At 37.9% G+C, this 14,486-nt stretch overlaps 1 protein-coding gene and 1 non-coding gene across 5 annotated transcripts in view; both read right to left on the bottom strand.

The window, feature by feature from the left end:
- Nucleotides 1-14,486, bottom strand: part of LOC149288043 (protein FAM184A-like) — a 79,887-nt gene that overhangs the window by 42,106 nt on the left and 23,295 nt on the right. For 2 of the 4 annotated variants that reach the window (XM_089492202.1, XM_089492203.1), the window contains exon 2: nucleotides 3,099-3,953. In XM_089492202.1, the coding sequence (XP_089348328.1) occupies nucleotides 3,099-3,953 (855 nt within the window). Of the gene's footprint in view, nucleotides 1-3,098; nucleotides 3,954-14,486 lie in introns of those variants that run through there. The other 2 variants (XM_089492204.1, XM_089492205.1) reach the window with 1 other exon arrangement.
- On the bottom strand, nucleotides 12,412-12,541 carry LOC149288044 (small nucleolar RNA SNORA35). Its single transcript, XR_016277428.1, has one exon. It is a non-coding gene; the product is annotated as a small nucleolar RNA SNORA35 (small nucleolar RNA).

The raw sequence follows: 14,486 nt of genomic DNA, 5'->3' as shown, positions 1-14,486 counted from the left end.
TTGTTAGAGATAAGCAAATGTGCCTTAAGGAATCATGATCACATCTAGTTCAGAAACTCTTTCCACACCAAATGCACATTGTTTAGAAAAGTGTTGTAAAATGAAATGGTAAATTATGTTTAAAATGACAAACTATACTCCTCTGGAGAATTAGGTTAAATTTGTTTACTAAATTTATATACATTTATCTCTCTTTTTTCACTATGAGGTTAAAATGATACTCCAAAAACAAATTTCAGTTTCACTTTATGCTTTACAACTACATTATATCCTGGCACATTAAAGAACATATTTACTGGCATTTTTTCATTGTAGGTGTCTTCCACGACTTAGCATAAAAAAGATAAAATGCTAGGGCAATTGGTCATTATTTACAAGTTAAGTTGCAATGTATATTTTGTTGAAATTAAATGTTAAAGTAACCATAGGAGAAAAAATAATGGGGATATGTTCCTGCTGACTGGGCTACACCATTGGTTATTGTGATACAACCACATTTGCACCTCAAGCCAACGTACTTTAACCAAACCTCACTGAAACACTGCAGACAATTTGGCAGGCCTATGATGGTGAATTAGATGGGTCTTGACTATGTCTTTATGTGTACTTACACAGTTGGTTGTATGGAAATAATTAGCATATTATAAAGCTGCCATACTTGTGTAAATGACACATCGATGGTTTGTTGGTGAGAAAAAACATATCAAGAAGTATGAGGAGCCAGCCCCAGTGCAACAAAGACTGATTTGGATTTCAAATCCAATAAAACAGACATTTAAATATAAATCAATCAGATTTTTAAGGACAGATAGGGCTTTTGAATAGTCCATCATTTTGTATGAATAATATGTAAAAAAAAACAGTATGTCTCACTGGTAAAAACCCAGATTCATGTTCAACACCACCCCCTGAGAAGAATAATACCCCACATGCACATTTTTTATAAGAAAGCAAAATGCTCCCTTAGATATTAGACAGTTTTTTCTTATTGTTGAATTTTAGATCGAGGGTAAGAAACGGTTTTGTATGTTTATTTCTAATGGGAGTGACATAAGGTGTTTGGGCACTTTTTCTACATTTAACAAAGATAAATTATTAATAATAATAAATATTACAAGAGCCATATTGAAAAGCAGTGTGCCTTTTAAATATGATGCTGTCCTTCTTCTAGCAAGAGCTTCGTAAGCGATCAATGAGGCCGTTCAGGGGGTGTTGCTGCATCAGCAATATCAGGAACATCAAATCAGGAACATCCAGTAATATTCTATGATATTTCTTGCCATTGATCACTGCACAATTAATTAATTAACAAAAGTATAACATTTTTAATTATTAACTTCAAGAGCACATTTCAGTTTTTCAACTTGGAATTGTGACATCTTGTCACCCCGCATCTAAGCCTTATTTGGGACATCTTTGAAGCCAGCCAATTCAATTTATCCAATTGAACCATATATAATTGAAAATTAGACATCCCAGGCTACTTTTAAATGGTGGTATTTTTACATTTTCCATGCACTAATTCTACCATATGTCTTTATCAAAATGTTGTCAGTTTTTTCCTCCACACACATTGTACTTTAGCTTCTTGTATATGTCACTGCCAAACAACACCCCAATGTGTGTTCGGCAACATATCCTGAGTACAGTGTTACCATCCTTGCATAGGTTTGTCAGGTTGTTTGGTGGCTAAAAGGCCTAATTCTACCATCTGCCTTTGTCAAAGTTTGTGGTATTAATTTTTTTGGTCTAATTAAATTGCTACCACCATATTTTTATAATATATAATACAAAAAAACAATAAATATTTTGTGTGGGCACAGTAAATGAGAAAGACAAAAATGTAAAAACAGCCATTGTCACAAAGGGTATAAAATTTCAAAAACAGTTTGTTAACGAAGGGGTTAAGGTGCTTCCAGTCTATGCTGAAACTGACATACCACCACAAAGTTATTCAACAAAGTAAAACCATCCTATCTTCCTTATCTCACTTTTAGAATCCTCCAGGTTTTTATATTTTCGCAATAATTCCAGTTTTTATATCCCATATGGCATATGATAGGTAGGATTCTCCAGGGAATCTCACCTTTAGTGAGGAGGTCTGTTTAGATCCCAGTAGGTATTGGTAAAGTCTTCACATAGTTTTCAAAGGGATCACTTTACTGACACTAATTGGCAGCTTAAGCAGCCAACCAAAAATTTCGGATGATGGGGAAAATGTGTTTTTTTTTTTGCAGCATGGAGATAACTTCCATGTCAGGTCACAGAGCAGTTATACATGCATCCCTCTGTAGTACAGGTCTCAGGGTCATTCAACTGTCCCTTTAAAGGGGCAATCTAGCGTCCAATACATCCCCACCAATGAATAATACACATTAAAGAACTTTGTAAGTCGTTTTGTAGTCTTGCTGTAGGTGTAAGCTATTTCTAAATTGTATCCCCTATACTTATTAGGAGGAAACATTATGGACGGCTGATACTTTCTCTAAGGAAACTTACATTTTTGCAGGACAAGTTAATCAATTCACAGACGCTTAGTTTGAGGCAAATTGTAAATTACATAATATAGAGGTTAAATAAATAAAAAAGTCATTTTCACCACTATTTCCATATAAAATTCCAAACCATAAGTAAAATACACAGAAATGATTTTCTTAAAGGCTCACCAAAGCTCTAAGTAAAGTTACCCAATATATGTTGTTGTACAAATATCGCAGGGTAGGCACATATAAGAAGGAGGTAGACTGCATAATTGTGGTATAGAAACAAACTTTAGGTGGAAAATACACATACCTACAAGTATTTCAATGTTTTTGCACCTCTAGTACACCTGCTTTAGAATTTTACAACTCCTGTCACCTTCATTGTTATTATGGCTCAGGGTGATGGGAGCTAAACTGTACAATAGCTTAGCAGTCATTTTTTTAAAACAAAATATACTTAATTAAATTATTGTCTATTTGGTGTTATTTTATCTTTTATGGCGGAGGTTCTCTTTTCTTTAGAATGGGGTGGGAGCATCACTATCACTGTGCATGTTAGAAGGGATTAGATTTTTCCCCAGCATATTAATATGTTAATTCTGGAACCTTACTCACCTGAACATTGTTTTCTGTTGTATTTAGGGCAACTTGAAGTTTTTGGCACTTTTCTCTCAAACTTCCTGCTTCTTCTTGTACAACTTGAAATTCGGTTTTAAGGATTCCAAGGTTCTTTTGCAAAATGGCTTCTTGATTTTGAAATTCTCTTTTCAACTCTGCTTCTTTCTGCTTACAAGTGTGTAAACTTTCTGCAGTAAAGAGCTGAGATCTTTTCAAGGCATCCAATTCATGCTCATAAAATGCTTGTGCTTTACTTAGTTTCCCTTCATAGTCTTCCACTAACTTTTTCCTCTCTAGTCGAAGGTCTTCGAGCTTTTTGTTAAATTCCTCAACTTGTAATTTGTGCATTTCTTCCAGCGTTTCATGTCCTTTATTGATTGTAGCATTCTGACTGTGTTGAGCTTTCAAGAGCTCTTGAATTTCCAGTCTATGGTTTGCTCTTAATTCTTCAAGGGCTGCACGTTTGTCTTTCTCAAACTGTATCTGAAGTTGCATGAAACTCCTTATCCTCTCCTCAAATCTTTTTCGTATCTCTTCTACCTCTCTAGACATGGTCACAACTCTCTGCACATGCTGGGCCTCCGCACAAAGTTGCATATCTTCTACTCTGTGTTTATAGATTTCAAACTCTGTCAGGGCTTGCTGCTTCATCTTTTGGTGCTCTTCCAATGATTCTTCAAGTGATTGGATCTTCCTCTTTAGTTCTACCTCCTCTGACACTTTGTTCTTATATTGCAATATTTTCTCCCGTGTTTCTGCAAGGATTTTCTGGATTTCTTCTTCATGAGCTTCTTTGATGGCTTGGATTCCTGATTCATGTTCATCATTCCTAGTGTTTAAGGCATATATGACCTGTGGATAAAATTACAGCAAATGAATTCATAATTATAATAATAATAAAAATGCAACACATCCCTCAATCTATAAGTATTATCAACAGCATGCAAATTATATCTTATTACCAGGATAATTCTACTTAAAATAGAAAATGAACAAATTTAGTTTTTGAAACAACAATGAAAATGGATTGTGAAACATCGGCTTCTTATCTTGATATCATAACTTACATATTACACAAGGGACCTGTTACCTCAATAGCAGTCCCAGATTTGATTAATGTGTGATTTTTCACTGGTGTTACAATTAATTCAGATCAATTACAAGGGAGTTAATGTATACGAGGCTGCTTGGGTGAATGACATATTACAAAGTTTGCACATCGAATTATAATGCTACCAACCATATTTATAACTAATTGTGCCAATATAACATAAATCTTTTTTTGGGGTTGAGTTTTTCATATGGTAAGCCTTTTAGCACAAATTATGCTTATTCTACGGTACGCTTTGTAACGTACAAAACACATAACTGTGTATTACACTGCATATTACCATTTGCTTTGTTAAGCATGTATTAAACATCCATTGTTATGCTAAATGTGAGACACTTTTAAATTATTATACAACTTCTGAGAGGGAGATAGATATGCACCCCTTTAAGACCCTTATGTTTTGAGGAAGGCATGGTTCTCGGCTCTGCCCCTGGCCCTGAGTGCGGTTGGGTTTGAATAATCTATTTTCAAGGACAGGGCAGTAGCTGACATCCAGTGATGTCAATATGGTCTTAATCTTTCCTTAAAAAAACCGGTTATTTTGTTCTCTAAAACCCAGAGCTTTTTTGTCATTTTACTATATTTTCAACCATGACTCAAAACACAACCTATTCTATTTTGCCATGATGTACAAAAAGGGTTTAAAGCACACTATCTTCATGACCGCATTTTACATCATAATGGGCAGAAGGAGTTAAATGATAACATGTGACCCTTTCCAACAATATTCAATGAAAGACACTGGGTGTAAGAACCAAAACACATTTGTTGATGCCTGTGATACACAGAAATAAATGCAAGGAATTTTGGTCGTTGAGTAATACCTTTTCTAAGGCACAGCCCCCCCAAAAGAAGAAATATATTAAAACACATATTTCCCTTAATATGCAATACCATGCTAAACTAAGAATTAATGTATAATGTATTTGTGATGCATGTACTCAGAGGTTGTGGTATTCTTCTTGATGCCCTTGCAGGCATTCTCTTTACTGCATAAGTACTCTTCCTCTGGAATCTTCTAGTAGGGTACATAATAGGCAGTGAGGCATAATTCAAATGTAACATGACCGTGCTGGAAAATCAGAAGTAATTGTGGGGCCTGGTGTATTAGTGTCCAAGAAATAATGCTTTGATCATACCTAAATGATTCAATATGTCTGTTTCATAGATCTGAAGTTGATTGGTTAAGCATAGGTGACAGATCAAGAAACAGTAGTACGAGAGAATTGGGTGACAGGATTGAACGGTACTCTATACAATTAATTCTAATATGTGCTTATCCAATTAATGACACATGCAAAACAAGTAGTAGACTAAGCCAGCCAAGAAAAAACAAGGTTTAAATGTTGTATATTCATAAGTTGTACGGTGGATCCACACTCAGGGGATTCTCAAATTTTACGTTTGCTTATGCATTACATAGAAAAAAATGTACCCCAACTGCATGGGTAGCCCAGAACTTTAAGATGAGGTAAATGTTTCTATATACAAGAGAAATAACCACCCAAGATGTACATTTTGCCCTTCAATGGCCTAATCACTCGGGTATGGTTAGTATCCTTCTAGGCAAATGTGAGCAAGGAGGTCTATGTCTAGATTCACCATTACACTTGGAGAGAATCAACAAGAAACCAAAAGTCCATGACCAAAATGTAAGGTATTTTTTCCAAAACACTGACAGCTTCACCAAGTACATGCAGGCACAATAATAATAAAAATAGTACACTTTAGGTATCAAAACATTCATTACATTTGTAAGTTCTGTACTATGTAGCTACACTGCTTTGATGAGCATGAGTTGGTCGAGTCGGGATGAGCTGTCTAGGTTGTTGGTTGTTCTGATGGCTTAGACAGGATGCTGGCTGAGAGTGTCATGAGGAAAGGTTGTTTGCTTTTGAAAGAGGTGGGTTTTCAGAGAGCCTTTGAAAAATTGCATATGGGGGAGAAAATCTGAACTGTCACAAGAAGAACAAAGAAGGCGGTTAGGGGTGTATTTGGATAGGAGGTTATAGATATATGGGGGTTCAGAGTTGTTAAGGGCTCTGTAGGTCAGGAGTTTGAAATTTAACTCTTAAAGGTATGGGGAGCCACTGGAGCGAATGGCACAGAGAAGGCAAACATACAAGGCAAACTTCCATGCAGTGCAGAACACGAACATCAGCAGCTTAACAAAGTATATACAGGGATAGCATTTGTGTATGATCAATAACAGTACACCAGAAATAATTATGCAAAATACAAAGAAACACCACTAATCATTGCATACAGTAATACATTAAACTGTTCCAGAGGTGCAAAAACCCATGGTATTGTGGCAGGAATAGCACTTGAGGATAGGGTTGGGGTTTGATGGAAAGGGACATGACAAAAGTAAAGAAACCATTACTTCACAGGATTGGCAAATATCATCCATGGACCAAAAAGTAGCAAAATAAAGAAAAGATAAACAGATCTAGACTGAGAAGACAGAAATTTACATTAGCAAACAAGCTATAAACAATTTTAGATCGTCCATAGCCAAAATAAAAGAGAGAATTGCAGAGTTAACAGAGGTTAAAGGAACCAAATGAAACTATGAACAGGTCAAATAAAGTCAAAAGAGGGAGGATCTGTGGTAGAGAATTGTTGAGTGTAATATTTCTGTACAGTTGTTGCCGAGGAAAATGACTTGAAGGAAACTAATAAAGAAAGTGAGACACAAAACATTTTTGTTTAAAGAGGGAGCCACTCTCTAAGGTCATAAACAAATAAATTAGTGGGACCAGAGTCTGGATTTAATTCAAAGTTGTGCGTTTCTTGAGAATTCCCTCAAGGAGCTCATCCACTAAACGGCCCATGATTAAATTAAAATGTTTTTTACTTTAGAGCTCTATATGCAACATGCAAAAAACAAAGTGGGTTAAATATTAATATCAGTTGGAGCATCATGGGAGTTATTTATTTCTGCTGTCTGGGCTTATTTAATTATTAAAGTTAAATAGCCACCAAGACAGCTTTTAGCATCATTAAATGTTTATAGCGAACATTCCTGTTATATGTGCTTTTTGTTTTCCAGTCACTATAACTGTATTAGAGAGGTCTGGTATAAAGCTATATCTCAGTAAATCTATTATAGCATCATAAGCCACACACAAGTAGAGGAAATCTCACCTGTCTGACTTGGAAGGCCTCCCATATTGAATAATACAGATGAAGTTAAATGCTGTGCCTTAAATATGACAGATAATTTGTTTAATTAAAGCAAACAAAATGAATATTCGCAAAAGAGTTTTGGATCTTCCTTGCTTTGTAAGAGTTTAAAATGACTGATAATGGGGTTTACAATCTGTGGTAGGCTCAACAAATGGCTTGACAGATATGCCTTTACTCTAACCCTGCTGGAAAGCACTGCTAAATCAGCTGTGAATGCACATAGAGATTTCGGAGATTACATATGATTGCACAATATTGTTTGCAAGCCATCTAAAAAACTTGATGGTTCAGTTGGGCTTCAGTTTCATTTAGATTCAGTTAGACTTCATAACCAATTTTCTTTTTTTAACACAAAATAATGGAAATAGTTAAGAACTATAGGGGGGAAAATAACAAGAGGAACAGAATTAAATGCATCAAGCATTGTAGAAATAGCTAAAGAAATGAATGTAGCCCATTCCTGGTAGGACGCCTTACAGCTATTTTTGCCATCTGGCGATGTGTACAGTGTATGTTCAGCCAGGTTTTAGAATTACCTTAGAAGAATTAAAAACTGGGACTGATGTCTTAGTATCACCAGGGACAGCTTTCATCTTCTTACAATAATTTCTTGTCCTATTTTAAAATTGAACTAACTAACTGGTATACAAGAGGAACTTTATGGCTCTCAACAAATCAGTTTAACCCCTTCGCGACAAAGGCTGATTCTATTTTTTGTACCCTTCGTGACAATGGCTGTTTTATCGTTTCTGCGGTGTTTGTGTTTAGCTGTAATTTTCTCTTAACCCATTTACTAAACCCACACAAGTTATATATTGTTTTTTTCAGGACAAGAAGGGCTTTCTTCAGACACCATAATTTTTTATATATGATGTAATTTTCTATAATAAAAATAATAAAATATGACGAAAAATTGAAGAAAAAAAATTTTTTCTCACTTTTATTTGAAAAATCTTTTATTCATCATAAAAAACTACTGAAAAAACCTGCTAAATAGATTCTACTATTTGTCCCGAGTTTAGAAATACCCAATGTTTTTATGTTTTTTTGCTTTCTTCTACACGTTATGGGGCAATAAGTACAAGTAGCGTTTTGCTATTTCAAAACCATTTTTCTCTGAATCTGGTAATTCTGTCTCCATGTGGTATTTGGGGCATCTTTGAAGCCAGCAAATTAAATTTACCCCACCAAACCATATATTTTTGAAAACTAGACACCCCAGGGTATTTTAGATGCTGATAGTTTAACCCTTTCCATGCACTAATCCTACCACCAACCCTTGTCAAAGTTTGTGATAGTAATTGTTTTTGCTGTTTTTTAAACATACTTTGTACTTCAGGTGTAAAATTACAGCTCCTGGTATGTTGTTGCTGTCACACAACACCCCGATATGTGTTCAGCAACATCTCCTGAGTACATTGATACCCCACATGCATGGGTTTGTCAGATTGTTTGGGGGCAAAAGGGCCAAATTTGGAACATGCCTCCTCAGCCGTATACCGCTGCATGGCAACAATTGCAGCAAAAATAGTGGGGAAGGAAAGGGTTAATGGCTCTAATAAAAAAAATTAAAAAAACCCTAAAAAAAAAGTACAAAAAAAAAAAAGTAAAAAAAAATGTAAAAAAAAAGAACCCCAAAAACAATTGCCACTATGCAAGATCACTGTTTATGCAGTGATCAATGGCAATGAAGGGGTTAATATTAAATGGGTGGCTCTTATAAGAGCCTTTGGATCAATATATATATATATTATTGAGAATACCTAAAAACACACTGATCTGTCTCTCTCCCTCACTAGAAGCAAGTGAAGGAGGGAGGCAGATCCAATACTGATCAAAGGCAATGTTTAGAAAACATTGCCTTTGATTTATCAAATCATGATCACTCTTATGAGTGATCTGACCACTAGAGGTGTTATTCACTGGATGTCCATGACATCCAGCAACACCCCCCCCCGATGATGACAGCAGGCTCCGCCCCCGGCTTGATGGGCGCCGCCATCTTGAAACACCGCGTGTGTTTTGAAGACGCCGGTACCGGGAAGGTAAGTTAAGCATTTAGGAAGCGATCGCGGGTCGCTTCCTTTGCTAAACAGGTGTTGCAAAGATGCCTCGATACTGAGGCATCTTAGCAACACCAGCTAAGCAAAGGAAGCGACTCGCGATCGCTTCCTAAACCCGTTTTTCGGCGGCGGGCGCCGCCATGTTTGAAAGACGTGCAGTCTTTCAAACATGTTTTTTTATTTGCTCCTAGGAGCGATCGGGGGGGGGCCGGGAATGTTTTTTTTGGTGTTGCTCAATGCCTCGATGTCGAGGCATTAGAGCAACACCGTTTGAGTGAAAAAATCGATCACGGATCGATTTTTTTCACCCGTTTAAAGACGTGCCGGTCCTGGCACGTCAATTGTCATAATCGTCATGATTTTCGGTGACGTGCCCGGACCGGCAATTGTCATCAAGGGGTTAAAACTTGGCCCTCCTAGATCTGCTTTGCTCATGTGTCATCAGATAGTTCCTGCAGGTTACGCACATCAGAGCAGAACCACAAATGCAAGCAAGTGTTGACTGCAATGAAGTTTATTTACAAAAGGGAAAGTTGCCAGGTTGTGGTTTCAACTTCCTCACTTCACAATGCATGATGAAGGACCAATACTAGCAGGTTTCTGTAGCACGAAAGGGCTGAGCTAGCCCTGCATTATACATAATTTAATGGGTGAGGCAACTAAAGAAATCTCACAGATTTAACACATCATACAGGACCAATAAAGCTATTTCTGTAGTAGAAGCTCACTGGGGTTGGCTCTAAATAATAATACTTCAGCTGGATAACAACCAGTGCCTGTGTATGGGTCCTGGACAAGCAGGGGACTCTGATCTGTCACAGGCCTTCTCACTGGCACTCATGGCCTGCTACCCATGGCTGCCCCTTGTGGACATCGGTGCCCTAGTGGTCCATTTCAGGGGACTGAGGCCCAATGCCCACTCAAAAAAAAATGGGGCCTAGTGGCCTCTCTCTGGACTTTGGGGCTTGGTGACTTATTGTGAGTATAAAGTGGGGCAGTGGGAGGGGCATGGGATTGGGCTGGAATGAGCATAGGTCAGGGTTGCATGAAGAGCATGGGTCAGGGGGTGAGAGGCGCATGGAGTGGGGCAGGGAAGGAGGCTTGGTCTTTGTACTGGGCCCCAAGATGTCTGGTGGCGGCCCTGTTGATAATCAAAAAGAAAGAAAACAACACAGGGCTAAACCTATTCACCAGCTGCAATGTGAACCTATGTAACCCCTCGTTACACCTTCAAAGATCCCCTGAAGTGTCTGATTTCTTTTGGTCAAATGTGAGTGAATTTGATGCATAATTATCACCAATAAGGATTTCTAGAATACTACACTAAATGTTTTGTTTTATTTTTTCTCCTTTTTTATGAGCCGGTTTATTAAAAGGAATTTGCTGTCAGAAACAGGTTCAATATTTTTTTATTTTTGGCCCTGTTGACAATGTTTTGTGCTGCTTTCTCTCCTGTTAACACTGCCCATGGTTTAGCATCCCTAAGCTAAAACTGTAGTATGCAGTGGCCCCTTCTTGTTTAGTAATTTTTTTAAATGTATCAACCTTACTTTATCAAGTCAAGAAAAATATTAATCAGACAGCTTGAAGAGAAAAAAAAAGGCCCCTACTCATCCATTTTGATGGTTCGCTTCTTTATAGTTATATGAAGTATCTTCCAGTTACATTGTCAAGGACTACTGTTTCAATCCAGTTGTAAAAATGCAAATAACGAGTACAGCAGTATGAAGTATGTTACAACATGAGAGAAATGGTTCACACCAGTGTATGAGAACTGCAAAGGAAAATGAGAATTTGAATAATCTTGTATTTAGGATATTTTTGCTCCAGTAATATAAATATGTTAAATATTCCCTCTGTAGCACATAACAGTCATGTATACCGTAACTGGTATACAATAGCGGATGACCCAACAGTATTTGTGAGATATTTATTTCTGCTAAATATAAAAAATATATATTTTTATAAATTGCAAAATGTGTTGTCTGTTGTATAACTAGTGGTTACAGCTGTGGATAGATTAATAGATTGCTTTCCACCAGTGCCTAAACAAAAGTTAAATAAGGTTTCATTGATTTGGTGGAGCAGCGGGGAGATTAACCCCTTCGTGACAAAGGCTGATTTTACTTTTTGTACCCTTCGTGACAATGGCTGTTTTATCGTTTCTGCGGTGTTTGTGTTTAGCTGTAATTTTCTCTTAACCCATTTACTAAACCCACACAAGTTATATATTGTTTTTTTCAGGACAAGAAGGGCTTTCTTCAGACACCAAAATTTTTTTCATATGATGTAATTTCCTATAATAAAAATAATAAAATATGACGAAAAATTGAAAAAAAAACACATTTTCTCACTTTTATTTGAAAAATCTTTTATTCATCATAAAAAACTACTGAAAAAACCTGCTAAATAGATTCTACCATTTGTCCCGAGTTTAGAAATACCCAATGTTTTTATGTTTTTTTGCTTTCTTCTACACGTTATGGGGCAATAAGTACAAGTAGCGTTTTGCTAATTCAAAACCATTTTTCTCTGAATCTGGTAATTCTGTCTCTATGTGGTATTTGGGGCATCTTTGAAGCCAGCAAATTAAATTTACCCCACCAAACCATATATTTTTGAAAACTAGACACCCCAGGGTATTTTAGATGCTGATAGTTTAACCCTTTCCATGCACTAATCCTACCACCAACCCTTGTCAAAGTTTGGGATAGTAATTGTTTTTGGTGTTTTTTTCACATACTTTGTACTTCAGGTGTGAAATTACAGCTCCTGGTATATGTTGCTGTCACACAACACCCAGATATGTGTCCAGCAACATCTCCTGAGTACATTGATACCCCACATGCATGGGTTTGTCAGATTGTTTGGGGGCAAAAGGGCCACATTTGGAACATGAGCAATTCAAATTCAGTAGGAATTTTACATCTGGGTAAAGAAAAATGCTTGTACCCAACTATCAGTAGGGACAGGTTACAAGAAAGCCTGGCCTATCTCCAAGAAGGGATTTGATCTAGCACCTTAAGTGGTCCCTCATGCCACGGAATGGACACAGGGGTCACTTGACAGTGCAAATAAAAACGCTTAAAAATGGTGGAGCAAATAAAAGCTAAAAAACAGTAAATGTAACAAAAAATTAAAAAAAAATAAAAAAATGGAGCAGGAACAAAAAAAAAATTAAAAATGGGAAACTGTGTGATACAGCTTGAAGCAGTCACCGACACAGAGTGCAGGTTTTCCAGGGCAATCTGGACAGTAAAATGTGGTGTCCTTTCTTTGCCCCCTGCTGTAGCATACCCTGCATCTCTTTTGGGGATTCTGCTTCTTTGCTGTAGGGGGGATTTTAAAAATAAAATGGGTAGCCCCAATTCTGTTGGTTCCCATCACTACTTGGGGACCAGGTGCATCACGGTACAAGATACCTGAAATTACTTCGAGCTGAAACTGCAAAAAAGACAGCTTCAGCCCAGTGTCTGCTTTTTTGTGCAGCAAAAAAGCGTTATAGGTTGCAATTTGCATTAGATAAATTGCAACCTTCTTGTACCAGGCCTTTGTCTTCCTCATAATGAGGTAGGGCTGTAGGAGTTGATCTGACAGATCAACTCCACCCATGTGCTTGTTATAGGCCCTGATGCACACTGGCTTTGTAGTGACCCCAGCTCTGCCACGGACAGAAACCTCCACGGTTCTCTCATCGTGGATGGTGCTCAGCATGCACACCTCTTTTCTGTCCCTGAACTTCAATGCCAAAAGCTCCTCTTGGCGTAGAGCTGAGGTCTCCCCCTTTCCTAGCCGGGTTCGTACCAGGCGTTGTGGGAAACCCAAGCGGTTCTTTTTTATAGAACCGCAAGCTACCGTATCGAAACAATACAGCAGCTTGAACAAAGGGACGCTTGTATAGAAGTTATCTACATACAAGTGGTAGCCTTTGTTCATAAGGGGGAATATTAGGTCCCAAACAATCTTGGCACTGGTGCCCAGATGATCTGGGCAACCTGGAGGGTCAAGGTAGCTATCCTTACCCTCGTATACCCGGAAGGCATGAGTATATCCTGTCTCGCTCTCGCAGAGCTTATACACCTTCACTCCATACCTGGAGCGCTTGGAAGGAATATACTGCTTGAATCCCAACCTTACTTTATATTTCATTAGGGATTCATCCACGCAGATATTCTTTCCAGGTGTATAAACCTCTGGAAACCTGGCAGCGAGATGGGTAATCAGGGGGCGGATTTTGTACAGCCTATCAAACTGGGGGTCCTCCTTAGGGGGGCACAGGCTGTTGTCGCTAAAATGCATGAAACGAAGAATCATTTCATACCTTTGCCTAGTTATAGTTTGGGCAAAAATGGGGGTACTAAAGATGGGGCTGGTGCTCCAGTAGGAGCGGATGGAGGGCTTTGTTATAATGCCCATTAACATTGTGAGTGCCCAGAATTTAAGAAATTCTGGCACGTCAATGGGAGTCCATGGCTGTTTTGCCCAAAAAGAATTAGGGCTAGCAGCACGGTGCTGCTGGGCATAAATGTTTGTTTGTGTGACAATGTCTCCCAAGACATCGTCTCCCAAAAAAACCTGCACAAATTGCAGTGGAGTGAATCCTGTAACATCAATATTGATGCCAGGAATTCCAGAAAAAGGAGGGATAGCTGGCTTGTACCTATTAGGCGCTACCCATGCCTCTGGTGCACTGCCACGACTACGTGTGGTAGGCGTCCTAACAGCCACAGATACATCACTAGATGTATCTGTGAACTGACCAACGTCAAAATCTGACGCTGTATCAGTGGCCTCAGAATCTGTGGCCAAAAAGGCATACGCCTCCTCAGCCGTATACCGCTGCATGGTAAGAATTGCAGCAAAAATAGTGGGGAAGGAAAGGGTTAATGGCTATAATAAAAAATAAAAAAAAAACCTAAAAAAAGTAAAAAAAACTAAAAAAAGTAAAAAAACATGTAAAAAAAAACCAAAACCCAAAAACAATTGCCACTATGCAAGATCACTGTTTATGCAGTGATC

The sequence above is a fragment of the Sceloporus occidentalis genome, unplaced genomic scaffold (assembly GCF_023333645.1).
Source record: "Sceloporus occidentalis isolate IW3139 unplaced genomic scaffold, rSceOcc1.0.p SCAF_54, whole genome shotgun sequence".
Taxonomy (NCBI): domain Eukaryota; kingdom Metazoa; phylum Chordata; class Lepidosauria; order Squamata; family Phrynosomatidae; genus Sceloporus; species Sceloporus occidentalis.
Note: the sequence above shows the minus strand (reverse complement) of the source record. Positions and strands in the feature narration are given on the sequence as shown.